Genomic DNA, 17,731 nt, shown 5'->3' with positions numbered 1-17,731 from the left:
GAAAGAATCAGAACAATGAAATCATCAGTTAGCAACTTTACTACTTCGTCTGTGTCGCGTTTCTCATGGAAGTAAACAATAATTTGCGGATTTCTATTTGGCGGGACAGACCGATCATAAAGCAAAGCCATTGCATAACAGGGGAGGCCAGGAAAAAAATTACACAATAAATGGGTGTGATGAAACAGACTGCCTCAAAAGGTAATCATAAACAGGGTCAACTGACCCATTCAAGTCAGATAGACACATGCTCTGTAAGAAAGGATAACAAGGAGTTTGGAAAACAGAATAAATTGAACTGAAGATACTTGTCATATACTTATTAATAATAATAATAATCCTTGCATATGGTGTAGTGCAGAGCAGACTTGCCGGGCTGCTTAACCTGTCGCCACATGCACACTTACCGACAAGTGTTGGAATCGCAGGAAATGAAGCTCTTCTCGCACCTGCGTCGACGGATCAACACTACGTTTCCCGCAATTCAATGCAGCTGGTAAGCGTGGGAGTAATGGAGGGTAGGGGACCAGTGTTACGAAAATAACAGCACTCCCCTACCTAGGAGGTGACTAATATGAGTTGTGCAAAGAAATCTAAGTGATTTTGATAGGAAACTGAATGGGACTCGGATAAATATACGACTTAGGCGATTATAGGATTCATACAGATACGATTCATGCGAGTTTTACTGGCCTTCCATAGTTTCCACTCTAAAGGTACCTGGCAGTGTGCAAGATAACAACAACATTTTGCACATATATAGCACCCTTCACGCCGGGTAAAGTCCCAGAGCGCTTTGACGATACAATGAATAATACAGTGCGAGTCTCACAAAGCAGCTTGTGGACCTCCCTTGTGGTAAAGGTTGGTAAATATATTGCTGCATTGCTTGGGACAGCGGCATGTGGTGGGTTATGGCAATGCTGTCACAGCTCTGCAAGTTTCCATATTGCATACTGCTTGTCCTATGTATGGCGTGTTGTTGAGGTACTGGCCAACCCCTGGCAACAGGCCAGGAATGGAGAACAGACTTTGATTTATCCTCAGAGAATAGTTGATTTATTTCAGACTGGGCTATTTTCCAAAGTGTCTTGACCTAGATGACTCTGGGTGGGGAAGCGGGAAGGGACGAGAGAGTGTGAGAGTGCGAGAGAGCGAGTGAAGAGAGAGAAAGAGCATGAGAGCGAGGCAGAGAGAGTGAGAGAGAGAGAGAGAGAGAGAGAGAGAGAGCAGAAATAGACGTGTATCACCATTTCAGTAAGGCATACCATTGGGCTGTAGTTGGTAGCAAACCCAGGAGGGTGTTTTTCCTGCTTGAGGCAAGAAGGAAACTTTATGGGGAGGCCAGAGAGCAAAGGACTGGAAATTGGTTGTGATCATTTTAATAGCTTCCGTATTATTCCTTCCCTAAATCCATATTATATGTTGGGACTGTATGAATTCCTATTGGTTCTTTGTTAATAATAATAATCAGTTAAGACTTTTCTCAATCTCTCACTGGCTGCTTTGCCTCATTTTTGATTTTCTGGACGGAGATGGATGTTCTTGTAAACTTAGAAAACAATTCTGCACCCCCTTAATGTTAACCAATCTTTCTCTTTTGGACGCTGATTAACCTGACTTTTAGCATTTGTTATTAATCTCCCTGTGAACTTGACAATATCTTTATGAGAGGGTATGAATGTCTCTAATGTCTTGATTACTGCAGCGATGAGATATCGATGAGCTGTTACAGCTGGGTTCCATTGGGGTTTGCTTACAGATCTTATGCCTCAACCCTTGCTTTATATTGGATTTTACATGGCAAATCACCCCGTAAACACAGGCCATGCATTGGCAATCAGAATGGGGAGTAAAATGAGAGAGAAAATTGCTGGGTTCATAGCACATGTTTGTTTGTGTGTCAGCTTGGCTCTCGCTTCTGATTCAAGGTTGTAGGTTCAAGGACCACCTCGGGATTTGGAAGTCTAAGATGACACTCCAATGTGGGTGTGCTGCATTATTGTCCTTCAGATAAGACTTTAAATCAAGGTCACATCTGCCTGTTTGGGCGGATGTTAAAGAACCCATGGCACTATTCGAAAAGAGAAGGGAGTTTCTCCTGGTGTCCTGACCAACAATCCCCCAAATAAAAAATTGGTCAATCACTTCACGGCTGTTCATGGGACATTGCTGTGCACAACTGGCTGCCCACAAAATACACAGTCAATCGAGATTAGTGTATCCAACGAAGCACTTTAAGACTCTGAATGACGTGATCATGCTCTATGTGAAATGCAAGGTTTATTCTACACAGTGACCAAAAAGTCATGATACCATTACAATGTCTAATAAGAATTTTTTTAGATAATAGGGTAGTTATCATGACTTTTCAATCATCCTGTACCATACATATTACTATAAATGGAGAAACGGCAATGGTCAGTTTTACCTGTATAAAGGGAACTAGTCCAAACTACGGTCTAATCTCACCAGCCATCTGTTCTGAATAGTTCAAACTATGGTCTTAACATTTAAGAAATCCAAACCTCTTCCTTCGACTAAAACCTTTGAACCCACTGCCAGGTAATTGTTATCTTACATGTATTCAACACCAGGCTTTTTATAGGGATTGACAATACATTTATGTCGCCCCTTTCAGGTTGGGAGGACATCTCAAAGCACTTAACACTACTGGCTGGAAACCTGAGCTGGGGGTGGAAGGCGAAAGGGGAGGGGAGGGGTGAGATGACAGTATCTGGAATAACTGCACTACATTTTAAAAACACACAAACATACTGTCCTTTTGTTTCGCAATATGTAATATTACTTTACACCTCCCCCATAGTCCTTATAACCATTTTTACACCACCAATGCTACATTTTACACAAATTCTATAGTCTACTGACCTTGGCGTTGCACAACAACATCTTTCATCTATAATAATTTAAAAATTACGAGACTTTTATTACAACACCAACAACTTTCATTTATATCGTGCCCCTCACACAGGGCAGTGTCCCAGAGTGTTTGACAGTGGCAGAGCACGATGCCAAGCCGGGGGAGGGGGACCTGATGGTAGGCACGGTCGAAGAGGAAGGTCTTCAGGCTCGACATGAAGATAGGGAAGGGGGGGGGGCAAGGCGGAGGGATAGAGGAGGAGTATTCCAGAGTTAATATTATTATAATAAGTTATTATTGTATTAACCACGCTCTGAAGTAGATGGTGTCAGTGCAGTGTTCCACTGTTACGGCATGACATAATTCTGATTTTCTCATTAAGGAATCCTGTTAGAAACATACACGATCCCGACGGTGTGATTCCAACTCAAAAAAATTGCACACCTCAGCCTGGTCACACTTGCGCAATGTGTAAAAGGAGCAATCACATCGTCAGCTCTCGGTCTCCACCTAGTGTCAGACTCCTGGCATAAGGCGAACGCTTTAATGATTTAAAAAACAAGAATGTTTTTAAGCAACAAGCTTAGAACATAACAGACAGTGAGAAATATTCTTCTTCTAGCAGAAACAAAAAAGAAAACAGAAATTAATTCATTGGGTCTAGCCTAAACAGCCACTTGTTTAGTAGGCCATCAGAGGAAACACTGCCAGCTTATGCTGTTATTTTTACAAGCAGACAATGTTGATCCATCATAACTGAACAAGGTAGGTGGAGGATTATGGTTGAGAGTTACCCCGAGCACACTTTACACGCTACTGGATTACAATGAAAAGTATCTAATGGTGACGCTGCAGAGTGTCAGCACTCTTGCCTCTGGGTCAGTGGCTTTGATACCTTAAGCTCACACTCTAGGCTGACACTCCAGTGTAGTGCTGGGGGAAGTAAGCCTGGCTTTGTCTTACATTCCATCATTTGGATGAGATGGAAAACCGAGGCTCCGTCTGCCTGTTGAGATGGACATTAAACATCTCATGACAATAATTTGAAAAGAGAAGAGTTTCTCCTGCATTTTGGTCAACAATTCTTCAGCGATAATAGTCATTCACCTCAAGGCTGCTTGTGGGAATGCTGTTTTGCACAATTCGGTAGTTGCATTTGCCTACAAATACACAGTTATTACACTTTACGGCAATTATCTGTGAAGTGCTTTAAGAGTGACATTATAGGTACTATATCAAATGCAAGAATGATTCTTATCCACTGATCAATGGGTAAGGTTGTGTGACCAAGCTGTGGGCAGGAGGATTGTGGCAATGCTCTCACACATTTCACGCTGAGCAGTGCTGCTCACCAGGAGGTTCGCAGGGATTTTCTGGTACTTGCTATCCACCTCATGAGGGTTCAAACTAGCCAGCCTGGCCTGTCGGCAGCACTCTTTCCATTCAGCTCTAGGGAGAGTGCATACTGCAATTCAAACACATGGAAATTTCCATGTGTAGATGGCATATATATGTGGAAGCCTCACTCTAGTTTGGATACTCTTAAACACGGTGATAGGTTTCTGCATGTACCAGACACCCTGCTGAACAAAAAAAAGCAATCAGAAGCCGGAGCCCAATGGATTTGTTCTCCTCCCTGACAGGCATATCAATTGACACCATTTGTAATGCAAGATGGATCAGAAAGACAGCAATATCTTCTCCGTGCTCTAACATGCACACGGCCTATATTCTCATGCACCAAACCTAATTAGAAATCAACTAAGTTAACATAGACTTGGAGATCGAATCTGACACCTTCACATGGCTCAGTCTCACACTGGGTGATGGTGGGAGGGAATTTCTTAAAAAGACAATGTCCTGGAGTGATTGAGTTTTCTCTCACTATGGCTAACCACAAGTCCTAATTGTTCGTGCAGATTGAATAAATGAGAGAATCTGCAAATGCTGAATGCACTGCAGGACTCGGTTACTCCTCTTGACTTGCCATTTTCTCAAATAAAAACAATTTGGGAGCACTGGTTGCATTTTCGTGGCCGCCTGCAGCCTGACCCTAATCAATACCTTATTGAAGTAAACACACTGTTCTGGAGACAAGTGGATCTACAATTTGATGTTTGCATGTACCATCCAGGAAAGATAAAACATATGTTTTAGGATCCTATTTGTTTAAAAAGGGAAATTGCATTTCTTCAAATTCAATTGACTATTCCACCCTGCGCAATTGGCTGCCGCGTTTCGCCTACAAAATACAGTCACTATACTTTACAGTGTATCCTGTGAAGCGCTTTGAGACGTCTCAACGATACGATAAGGCGCTATATCAAATGCAAGGATTATTATTATTACTGAATGCAAATATTTCATACCATTATATATTCCAGAGAATGGAATACATTTTTCACCCATTTCGAACCTCCAACTCCCTCTCCTCTATCCCTCCTGAAGCAGATGCACTGGCCAGGCTAATGTGCATCTTCAAAGACTGCAGAGTGCATTTCTCACAAATTTGACACTTTCATCATTGCAAAGGTCAGAGACTTGACACCAAAGGACACAAGACAGACACACATGCTGGCTTCGAAGTCTGAAAAGTACTTTCATCTTTCTTAACCTTTCCTTTGAATGGGAGAATATCTTCCATATAAAAATGTCAACCTGTCTCTGCGGTGCAAGATTTTCCATCATATTGCATTCTTGCGAAAACCCTCAAAGCGCATTGCACAATAGTTCATATTGAAAAAGTTCAGAAGCGCCCAAGAAATGACAACGAATGCATTACAATTCTGGACAAGAGAGAGAGTGTGAAAGAGAGAGGGAGAGAGAGAAAGGGAGAGCGAGAAGGAGATGGAGAGGGGGGAGAAAGGGAGATGGAAAACAACAAAAAGTTACATTTGGATAGCACATTTCACGTCAGGAGGATGCCCCAAAGCTCTGGACAATCAGGGATGTGCACTGGAGCTCGGGGTTGGGATCAGGAGGGCTGGAGGGCAGGGAGGGTGGGGGTAGAAAGGTGACCGAAGGTGCGGTCGAAGAGGAAGCTCTTGAGACGGGCTTTGAAGGAGGCACGTGAGGGGATGAGGTGAAGGGACACTAGGATGGAGTTCCAAAGGGTGGGTCAGAAAGCTCAACTGCCAATGGTGGGGCGGGCAAGGAGCAAGCCAGAGTCTGCCGAGCAGAGGGAGCAGCATGGGATTAGCAGGTAACAGAGGTAGGGAGGAGCATTAGAAAGGGAGATGAAGAGAAAGGGAGAGAGAAAAGAGATAGAAAGAGAAAGCGAGAGGGAGAGAAAAATGGAGATGGAGAGAAAGAAAAAGAGAGATGCAGTGGGAGGAGAACAACAAATTAATTTTTATAGTCTGTATCACGTGCCGAGGTTGATAAAGAGAGAGAAAGGGAGAAAAGGGGGGAGGGAGAGAGAGGGAGAGGGAGAAAAGGGGGGAGAGAGAGAGAGAGGGAGAGAGAGAGAAAAAATGAGCAAAGGAGAGTAAAAGAGAGCTGAGCTCACATGCGAAGAATGGTCAAAGATGCCAGCCAGCTAAACCTGCTTCTTGCCCTCCACCAATTCTTAGCATTAATGAAACCTATGACCTGGGCCAATAGAAAAGTGCGGAAAATTTTGCCAAAAATTGCTGGGAAATTTTTGGCAAGTTTTGCAGAAAATGGTGAGGAATTGATTGGTGCTATTGAGGTACATTTTATTCCTAACCTACATTTTTTCACTTTATTGATAAAAACTAAACATGAGGAAATAACACATATTAGATTGTTGCAAAAAAATATTAATTGTTTCTTTAACCAAAACTGGGTGGCCTGTTTTTGAGCTGGGGGGGGGGGTGGCCTCCTGTTTTTGTGGTGGGAGGGGGCAACACCAACGAGGCTACAAGAGCTCCCAGGGCTCAACACTGCACACAGACACAGAGGGAGACACACACACTCACAGACACAGAGAGAGACACACAAACTCACAGACAGAGAGAACACACACACTCACAGACACAGAGAGACACACACACTCACAGAGAGACACACAAACATACAGGCACAGAGAGACACACACACTCACGGATACAGAGAGAGACACATATACTCAGCCATAGAGAGACGCACATGCTCAGAGAGAGACGCACACTCACAAACACATGGAGAGAGACTCACAGGCACACCCACGAACACACAGAGGAGAGGGAGACATAGACACACTCACACAGAAACTCACAAACAGAGAGACACACACACACAGAGAGACACACACCAACACGCACATAACGCATATAGTGAGACATACACTCAGACAATCGCGGGAAAAGTGCGGCTGCATTTTTCTATTAGCCCAGGTTATGTCCCACACGTGTGGCTCAGTATCACTTAGCAGTGCAAGCAGTAAAATTACCCATTGTTTCATCAGTGAAACTCAGCAAACATTTTTGTATATGAATGTATTTTTCTAATTATCTCCGCGCTAGCCTTATGTCTCTCTGCTTCAGATACGGTTCCATACTAGGTGTAAGCCTTGGCATTGAGTGTGTGTAGACCACTCGACTGGAGAAGATAATACGTATGAGCCTAACTCCTCACCCAGCTGCCACCAACATTCTTGCACCACCAGAGGGTGCTGAAGGAGTAGGAACCCTAACCAGCGAGCTCCTGCTCTGTAAACTGCTCTATCCAGTGCACCATCAGAGCTGCTCTCATCTTTCACTCTTAAAAGGACGGGATGACATCTTAGGCGAGTTTCCTTACTCCACACGCCTTTGTTTGCCCACCAGTAAGTAGGAACCCGGTTGTTAGTCGATTAGGGGATTGCTTTCTGGAGTAGAAATCCCTCCAAAAATGTGGTCACTCAATCTACGACTGTTTGTGGGACACTGCTGTGCGTAATTGGCTGCCGAGTTTCGCCCATAAAATACAGAATATTCTGTGAAGTGCTTTGAGAGGTCTGACATGCAAGGATTATTAAAAGCACAGTGATCATGACCGAATACAGAATTTAGAGCAAAAATTCATTTTCGTTTACATTTCAAACTGTTCAATAAATGGAATACAGTGACTTTAATCCTGGACCAATTAGGTGAAAACAATACTAACTTGTAGAGTACCAGCCGGTCTTGCAGAGCCTCCATAGCCTGAGATAGTGCTGTAGAAATGTCACAGGATTCCTGGGTCAAAGTTCTGCATTCACCTGCAAGGAAGAGTGACAAAAGCTTTTGAGTAGTGGAATGACTTTCTGTTCTGTTGCAATACATTTCTTTACAATACATATTCAGTTGGATGCAAACATTTCAAAGTTCATGAATTATCATAGAAATTTACAGCAGAAGGCCATTCGACTCATCGAGTCTGCATCAGCTCTCAGAACATGCTGTTGTTTCAATCCCACTGCCCTACCCTATCCCTATACTTCAAGTCTCTAACTTTCTATTTCCCTGTGTGAATAAGAACTTGCATTTAAAGTGTGTTAGCTTGACTGTGGATAATATTCTCGCCTGAGTCAGAAGGTTGTAGGTTTAAGCCCCACATCGGGACTCTGAGCTCAGTCTTGGCTGACAATCTGGTACAGTGCTGGAGGAGGGGCTGCATTAGAGGTGCCATTTTTCAGATAAGATGGTAAACTAATCTCATCTGCCTGTTCAGGTAAATATCAGTAACCAATGGTTAAAGATCCCAGAGCACTACACGAAGAGAACGGGATTTCTCCTGGTGGCATTGTCAACAATGCGTCAGTTAAAATTAGTCATTCACTTCAAGGCTGTTTGTGGGACACTCCTGTGTGCAAATTGCTGCTGCATTTGCCTACAAATACCGCATTATTAAACTTTACATAAAATCCTGTAAGTGCTTTGACACTCGAAGATCAATTACAAAATACAAGGATGATTACATAGCACCCTTCACATAGGATAACATCTTGGAGCTCTTCACAAACTTGTATTATTCAAAGGAGGTGAGAATGAAAGGAATAAAAACAGATCGCTGGGAACACTCAGCAAGTTAGGCTGAGTGTTCCCAGCGATTTGTTTTTGTTTCAGATTTCCAGCATCTACAGCATTTTGTGTTTTAATGAAAGGAGGGTGCTTGGGGCCAGTGAGAATGAAAGGAGGGGACAAGAGAGTGGAAGGTCAGAGAGAGAACAGGAGGAAGGAGAGATGTCAGATTGCGAGGAGACGGGGGAGAATGAGAGGAGGGAGAGCAGAGAAAGAGCGAGAGAGGAGGGAGAGCAGCGGGGGAGAGAGAGAGAGGACAAGAAAAGGGAGAGACCCTGTTTTTGTCTGTAAATCAATCCCCATATATTTATTGCTTCCCTCATTCCAGTAAAATTTCTGAAAGATAACACACAACTTGCAAAACCTTCAGGGCTTTATTAATGATTGTCCAATGATGATGGTGTCCACCTTGGTGTATTTGTTTATTAGTGACACATCATAGCACTCTTTGTCCACCAACAAGTAATTAGCCACAGAGGCCTTGGAACATGACTTGTTCTTGCTGTCAATTTTCAAATCACTTACCAACCAAAATAGTCTGTTCACTTTCATAAATTTTTTTTAAGAAACACAAAATATAGTCAATTCACTTTACAGTACAATCTGTGAAGCGCTTTGAGAAGTCTCAACAAAGTGATAAGGCGCTATATCAGATACAAGGATTATTATTATTAGATATTCACATTGCTAACATTGCACGGCAGAGTCTCTGATGTGTGAACTATAGAATCATGCTGCCTATTTAAGAGATGTTCTCCCAATGCGTAGGGTGCTGTATCAAATGTAAGGATGATTATTCACATTATATGCAATTTCTGGCAACGTACCTTGTGCCCACCTGTAAAGCTTTTCATATGACGTCTCCTGGAGAAGGGCCATTTGTTCCATAATTTCCAGACTTTGGAAGAGATAAACACATTTTGTAAAAGTTACTTTTTGCATCCTCACTTTTTCTTCCAAAGTGTAAGATGCTGGGATTGTCTAAGTAACATAAACTTTTAAAGCTGCCACTCTTTGTCCTGACAAATTGGGAAGCAGATTTCTTTCAAATGCACGAAGGCAGTTCTGCCAGGACCCTCTCCTGGCACTACTAAGATTGAACACCTCTCTTCAGTGCAGCTCTGTTGAGAATGAATGAAACTCATCACAATGAGCAGGGCAAGGCCGGTGATTTTTTAAAAAAAACAAATTGTAGTCTTTAACTGACTTGAAATACCATGACCGGCTTCAATAATTCAATCTGTTTCACACTAAATGTTGAGCTTTTATGTCAGATCAGACATAAAACAGTGACTGATTCCTCTTTCAGGTAAAGTGATTTTTCTCTTTCAGATGCTTAGAACCATAAACATTTACAACACAGAAAGCGGCAATTTGGATGAATGGTCTTGACTCCTTTAAGAGCAATCCTTTCAGTCCCATCTACCTGCCGTTCCCCATACCTCTTATTCACATAAAGAGTTGAATAGAGTGATTAGAGCAGTGAAACAGGCATTCAGATTGACCCACAATATTGTATTTCTCTTTTATTTTCAATATCCTGCAAATTAAATTTTTCTATTTATTTTCCTTTACACCATCTTCCTTCTGCCCTAGAACAGCTTTCAGTAATTTGGTACACGGTGTTGGAAATCGCAAGTCTCTGTCTGCACTGAACAAAATCATAGCTTACCCTGCAGTCTGCTGGTTTGTTCGTAACAGAACCTTAACATCGTTGTGAATCTGCTTCACTCTTCCAAGAGCTTTAAAGAAGTCCTGAAAGTGCATCAAAGATTAAACCGCACAATGTTTAAGGCTATCTGTCATTCAGTGCTTCTGAAGATACGACCTTGTAAAGGAATCACGGGTGAACTTACCTCTGTGATCGGTCCCTCTCTCGTACCTCGGAGGACATTTAGTTCATCCGGACTCAGCTGAAACTTGGACAAGAAGGCATCTGCCACCTGGGCTCGGATTTCAAGCCGTTGACTGTAACAAAGAAACAAAATCACTAACATTAGATCACAGAGATCACCATGGTTCGACGGTGCAAAAATCACCCTTCAAAAAGGTTCCACTTCAAAAACATTCAATACACTTGACATTACTGCAAAGTGTTGAGGTAGTTTGATATATAAGGCACTGTAAAAATGCAAATTCATTCTTTTTTCACAAGTGTCAGGTTCTGATAATGAACTCCATTTAGATATAAAAGCAGGCCATTCACTCATACATAGTTCACGCACTTCTTGTTAGAATTAATGTAAACTCACTCAGCTGTATGCCTATCAGATGGTCTGGCTCTCTGTTGCAGAAGCGATCAATTCCAATATTCTCACTCTCCCTTTTAAATCGCTTCACAATTGCCACAATCGTCACATTTTGCTGCTGCACAAACACAGCAAGTGACATTGCTAATGATCTGAAACGCTAGGCCAGGCCAACAGAGCACCTCTCATAAACAAACCTGCGTTCTAAAGTATTTCTACTGCATACAATTAGAAATTTACAGTGCAGAAGGCCATTCAACCATCAAGTCTGCACCATCTCTCAGAGCCAGCTGTACTTTCAATCCCACTGCCTGCCCTATCCCCATATCCTTTCGAACCTCTGACTTTCAGTACCTGTCCATTTCCCTGTACGAACAATATTTTTTTATTTAAACTGTGTCAGCCTGGCTGAGTTGACAATACTGTAGAACCTCACTAAACCGGTCACTCAAGTGACTTGGCAAAAGTGACTTACTTAGTGAGGTGATGTGATTACTGAAACAGGTTGGGTGATTCAGGTCACTGATGTAATGTTAAGGGCATTGGTAATGGGCGAGGATGATGAACTATCAACAACCTTTGCCATCTCATTAAAATAAAGGCATTGGCACATTTAAAACAGAAGCCATCATGTATTCAGCCTTCCTTTTGAGAATGCATCCAACTTGTGTTCTGCCAAAGCCACAGCTCACAGCTAACTGTCTATGATTTTTCATTAAGTCCAGGCTCTCACGTAAGAACAACTCCTTCCGTGGTGGCACTTACCAAGAATTGTCCGTAGCTCAAGTTAGGCCGCGGGCGAAGTTCATTTCCCGCTCGCGCCGCTTTCGTGATCCCAATACTTCCTGCGCCACACGTCGAGCAAACAAAGCGAAAAGCCCGAGGCCGAGCACACTGTGTACAGGTTAGTAGCGGAGTGGGGTGTTTGTAAGGGAGGAGGATGCTTGTAGTGGCCGCAATCAATGACCGTTGTCCTGAATAGTGAGGTGCCCGGTTTACTGAAGAAGACAGCCTATCTTTTAATGTTGACAATGAAAGAGACTGTGAAAATGTGCCCGCAATTGTGAGGTGGCTGGGTTACTGAGGTGACTGCAAATCAAGTTTCTACTGTACTCTTGCCCCGGAGTCAGGAGGTGGTTGGTTCAAACCATTTCAAATTGCAATCTAATTAATCTACATGAAGAATTTACACAGTCATAAGGTGATGGTGCGTTGCTACTCACTGTAAAATTCTTATTCCTATTGAATAACACCGGTTCTATTCCAATGCTTTAGGGTTCCTGCTTTGCCTTATATTTTATTTTGGTTTCAGCTCATGTTTTCCCATCCCTTCTCCTGCTCCATAGGACTGTCCTCGTCGCTGTTCACTGACCTGTCCCTGATTTTGTTTTGTTTCCTTTTGTCTTTCTACTTCATCATGCCTCTGGCCAGTTTTTCTCACTTCTCTCCTTATTTTACACTGTATGTTGCTGAGTCAATTAATACCAAACAAAATCTGTCAGTGCTGTCATTTTGTATGTTTCAAAACCAGTCACACACATTTTCTTGCCGACTGTTTTTCATGCTGTAATTTGTACCATTGCAAAGAATCCAGGTGGTGGCAGCAATGTTCAGTAAATCACAATTTCTTTCAAATCAAACTATAATAATCCTTTCGGATTTTAAAGATCCCATTACACTACTATGAAAAGAGAAAGGAATTTCTCACGGTATCCTGACCAACAATAACCCACATAAAATTGTTTGTGGCTGTTCGTGGGATATTTCTGTAGGCAAATTGGCCGGTGTTCACCTGAAATTTATACATTCAGGTTATCCCTGATTGGGATAACATCTCATCCAAAAGACAACACCTCTGAAAATGCAGCACTACCCTACAACTGCACTGGAATGCCAGGCTAGACTATGAGTTCAAGTCTTGATATGGAACTTGAACTCACAACCTTCTGACCCAGAGGCAAGAAATCCCCTTTTATTCTATTTACCAAGTAAAGGATTATTATTAAATAAAAGACTTGACTACTTGTTGTAACACTGTATGCCATTACCAGAATTCAAAAAATAATATTTCTCTGTTCTTCACATCAGAAATTCTATTTAGTACAATGTACCTTATATAGCGCCTTTCATGTCGGGAGACGTTTCAAAGGACTTGAAAGTCCAGCATGTTTCCAGAATTACTGCAGTCACATTAGAAACACATTGGCATGTAAAGACAAACTCCCTTTTCATAACCTGCTCTCCATACAAAAACAAAATTTTGCCGAACATGGGAACTTGAGACAACTGCCACCTCTACACAGGAAAGAAGCAGGAACACAACCCCACTTTATATTCTCAGGAGAAACCCAGTGGAGCCAAAGATCCACAATTATAATAAGTTTCCAAGGCAATAGGATTCCACTGTGCGAGCACTCATTTGGGAGTTGCTTGAAACATAGGTCTTTCTTTTTTCTCCAGCACAATACAAAAGTACTCTGTTCTTTGGGATTATCACCCCGGTGCCTCAGAGTATAACAAATAAAGACTGGCCACGATTACCAAAATACAGCTCAGGCCAATTTTACTTCAAGTTTAACTTGGCACGTTTAAGATACAGCTCGAAGAATGTTCCATTATGGCATGCTGTGAATTTGACACGCTAGTTGCATTTGTATAAGCTCATGCACAACAGATCATTTGACTGAGTAAAATACAAGAGTTCTAAGTTTTGAAGCATTCTAAAGGCAGGAGGCTTATGAACCAGTCAAGACAACAATTGCACCAGGAAAACAATCAAATCGGGCTAAATAAAGAACATAATGCATTTTGGTTGTACATTACATGGGCTGCATTGCTCTGCCCAGAAAGAAACAATGCAACTTGGGGGAGGGAAGGAAAAGAGAAAATTAAATCAAAGAAACTACACAAATTTCAGTGTGAAGGCAGCACAAAGCTGAAATGTCCCTCTTTTCAGGTACCAGAGTTTAGCTATTATAGAGGCACTAATATAATCTAATTGGCTGACACGTCAGATTTATTGAACTAATCACCTATTAATATTCCAGCCTCACTTCAAATTTAAACCGAGGCTCTATAAAATGAAAATAAATATTTTAAAAGAGCTTCCTCATGCTTTAATTGGGAAGTTTGTGCTCAGCATGGAATAATATTATAATATTTGCATTTGACATAGCGCCTTATCACGTCTTCGAGGCATCTCAAAGTGCTTCATAGAATATATTGTAAAGTGAATTGACTGTATATTTTGTGGGCAAAATGCGCTATACAGACTGATCGCTGATGTGTGCTGATGTACCAGATCTCAGCTGCTGTTAGGGTGAAACAGCTAGCCTCAGTGCTGCTGAACTGTGAGGGAGGAGGAAGGTGTGTGGGGGGGAAAGCATCCAGGATCGGTCATTATTATTCACACTGTGTAGGCTGTCGAGATGCACTCTTTAATTGACTGATTTACTGCTGTCAGTCACACTGGATCAAAGTTCCACCCTCTGCATGATTAGCTTTCCAGCCAACTGAAGACTATGTGAAATATAATTAAATTTTAAGCGAATTGTGGACGTCTTTCATAAATCCTCATTGTGTATTGCCTTTATGGAAACTCTCGACCCGTTAGCCTGATATCTGATTCTGGAAAATGCTTGAAAGCATTACACAGGATAATATCAATGTTCAACTAAAAAACAGTGGGCACAAGAAACTGTCAAAATGGGTTTAAAAGCAATGGATCATTCATGACTCACTCATGTGTCGTAATTTTTACAAGGCATTCCTGAACTAGTGCATAAGTACAGTTGAAGCAATATAATTTGTTGCATTTGCAGAAACTATGAGATAAAATTGAGGCTTCTGTGGTTAGTGGCAGTTTTCTTGGGGGTCTTCCAGACGTCTCAAAGCGCTTCACAGAATATACCGTAAAGTGAATTGACTGTATATTTGTGGGCGAACGCAGCAGCCAATTGCGCACAGCAGTGTCCCACAAACAGTCGTAGATTGAAAATGACCAATTTATTATTGTTTTTGGTTTTGGAGGGATTATTATTAGGTGTGTGGAGTAAGGAAACTTGCCCAAGGTTTCGCCCTCTGCCGGGAATTGAACTCAGGTCTCTCGCTTACAAAGCGAGTGCTCTAACCACAGAGCTACAAGACTCCATATCTTAAATGAAAGGTTTTCAGAGATTGGTGTTACCTTGGACACCTATGAAACCAATAACTTTAGCACAGCAACAAAAATACAGAAAGGCACTGGGCTTCACAGAAAAATCCCAAATAGAATTAATGTTTTCAGTTATGAAGGAGTTTAACAATGTTGTTAAAACAACTGCTGGGGCTGGAGAAAGATTCACGTCACAAGGGATACAAGTGAAAACGTAGGCTTTGGGTACGCTTGTCAGTTTCCGCTTTAAAAATGGTATAAATTGGCATGATGGTTTTTCGAACGTTCTCATGAAAACCGAGGAAAATGAATCACCAACTTTAATGTTTTCAACTGGTAAAAATGGTCAAATTCCAGGCCGGAAGGTCACCATGAAATCATTTCCGGCGCTGCGCAGGTATTGATATCCATGGCGACGACATGATCCAACAACATAACATGATCCAGTCAGCTATCTTTCTGGTTATGAAAAGCTCATTAAAAATGTTTTTAAAAATCAAGGTAAAATAAAAGTCAATATTTTCTGTCTAAATTTAAAAAAAATTAAATCAGGCAAGTCTAGTGAAATGGAGGGGAGGCAGAACTTTGCTTGCATAAAGCTATTTAAAGCAGTATGTCTTGTATTGTTTTCTTACCACAATATTATCAATACAGTAGCAGTGGCAACTAACTCTTTGTCAAGGCTTTGCAACAACAACAAATTACATTTTGGAGTCCTGTAGCTCAGTGGTTAGAGCACTCGCTTTGCAAGCGAGAGACCTGAGTTCAATTCCAGGCAGGTCAGGGCGAAACCTTGGGTAAGTTTCCTTACTCCACACAGAGCCTAATAATAATTTCTCCAAAAACAATAATAAAATTGGTCATTTTCAATCTACGACTGTTTGTGGGACATTGCTGTGCGCAATTGGCTGCCGCGTTCGCCCACAAATATACAGTCAATTCACTTTACAGTGTGTTCTGTGAAGCGCTTTGGGACGTCCTCCCGACATGAAAAGCGCTATATCAAATGCAAGGATTATTATTATTATTATTTGGATCGCGCCTTTCATGTCAGGAGGACGTTCCAAGGCGCTGGACAGTCAGGAAGATGGGTCTCGAAGGAGGAGGGAAACATTTTACCTCATCCTATTATGAGTATGAGCGTGTCAGGGGCATGCTATTTGACCCTCGAGTCTGTTCTTCCATTTTATTAATTCAATTCAAGGCTACTCTATCATTGTGGATCCACTTCTCTGCCTTTTCCTCATATCCTTTAATATAACAACAACTTGGAACTAACTGTACTTACTTCCCTATAACACATTTTCTCCTAAATTGTTATTAAGACCAATGCAACTGCTAATAATTAAGATAATTAATTTACGTTTTGTTAATGAAATGATTCAGGGTACCGGTAATGCCTGGGTAATAACAGTAACAACTTTTATAACATTTATACAGCACCTTTCATATAAAAATACACATCTAAGCACTTAACAAAATATAACTGAGCAGAAATGAAGTCAATGTTATACAAACAAATCTGCACACATCTATTTACACGTGGTGTTTAATACAGCCGTATTCATATAGAGTTTACTCATGGTGTATAATAGAAACCTTTGTCTGGGGTCAGACATGATGAAAGGCCCATTGGGAGAGGTATTGGGGAGCTGCTGGTGTCTGCAAAGCTGCACCACACAGTGCAAATGTCTGACTTCGGGGAGCAGAGAGAAAGGAATAGGACACAGTTCAGCTGGCAATAGTGTGGTATTCAGACGTGCCCTCCCCTTTAAGATCCGGAAAAGGGAAGAAAAAGCTAACTTGATTAATTAAGAAATTGAACCCTTGCATTTTCACAGACGTTCTCACTCTGACCTCATGTAGGCATTTGAAAAGCATTAAGTTGAGCACTGCACAGAACGTTGGATACAATCTATCATTCACGAGAGAAAATATTAAGTAGGGCAAGTGAAGGTTAATTTCCCAGTCGTGCGATTTGACAGGGAGCTCTGCGCTATCAATACTGAAGCTGCTGAAAACTTTTGTTTTGAAAACTGGGTTACTGAGAGAATGAAAGATGAGACATGATCCATGTCTCATGTATGAAGTTTGGGACATATGTCCATGCGACTGCCAGGAAGGTGGAAAGCGAACTAGATGGACCTTGGTCCTTTTTCATCTAGCATTACATCCTGTTATAAAATTATTAGTTTGAAAAAGTAAATTCATTTTTTAAAATATATTATATCGAAGGGCTTAGCTGATTGCTTAGTGGGTTTACACACCCTCTGGGTGTGGTACTGTGCAATGCAGACACAAATCTCCGGTCATTGCCGAAATAGCTACGCTAAAGCCAGGACAGCTGGTTGGGGGCATTGCAACCGGCCTCAGTGCTCCCAAACCAGGGAGGGGAATGGAGGGGGAATGAGTGCAGCCAAAACTCCCAGTGTTGATTACTTTCCTGTGACCAATGCTGCAAAGT

The 17,731-nt window shown here is 41.8% G+C and overlaps 1 protein-coding gene across 1 annotated transcript in view; it reads right to left on the bottom strand.

Moving 5' to 3' along the window:
- Positions 1-17,731, bottom strand: part of cog6 (component of oligomeric golgi complex 6) — an 87,517-nt gene that overhangs the window by 25,950 nt on the left and 43,836 nt on the right. The window contains 4 exon segments of the mRNA XM_042334026.1: positions 7,970-8,063; positions 9,693-9,763; positions 10,538-10,620; positions 10,722-10,833. Of these exon segments, the coding sequence (XP_042189960.1) occupies positions 7,970-8,063; positions 9,693-9,763; positions 10,538-10,620; positions 10,722-10,833 (360 nt within the window).

This window comes from Callorhinchus milii, unplaced genomic scaffold (genome assembly GCF_018977255.1).
Source record: "Callorhinchus milii isolate IMCB2004 unplaced genomic scaffold, IMCB_Cmil_1.0 Scaffold4, whole genome shotgun sequence".
NCBI classification, from domain to species: Eukaryota; Metazoa; Chordata; class Chondrichthyes; order Chimaeriformes; family Callorhinchidae; genus Callorhinchus; species Callorhinchus milii.
This window is presented reverse-complemented; position numbering and strand designations above follow the sequence as displayed.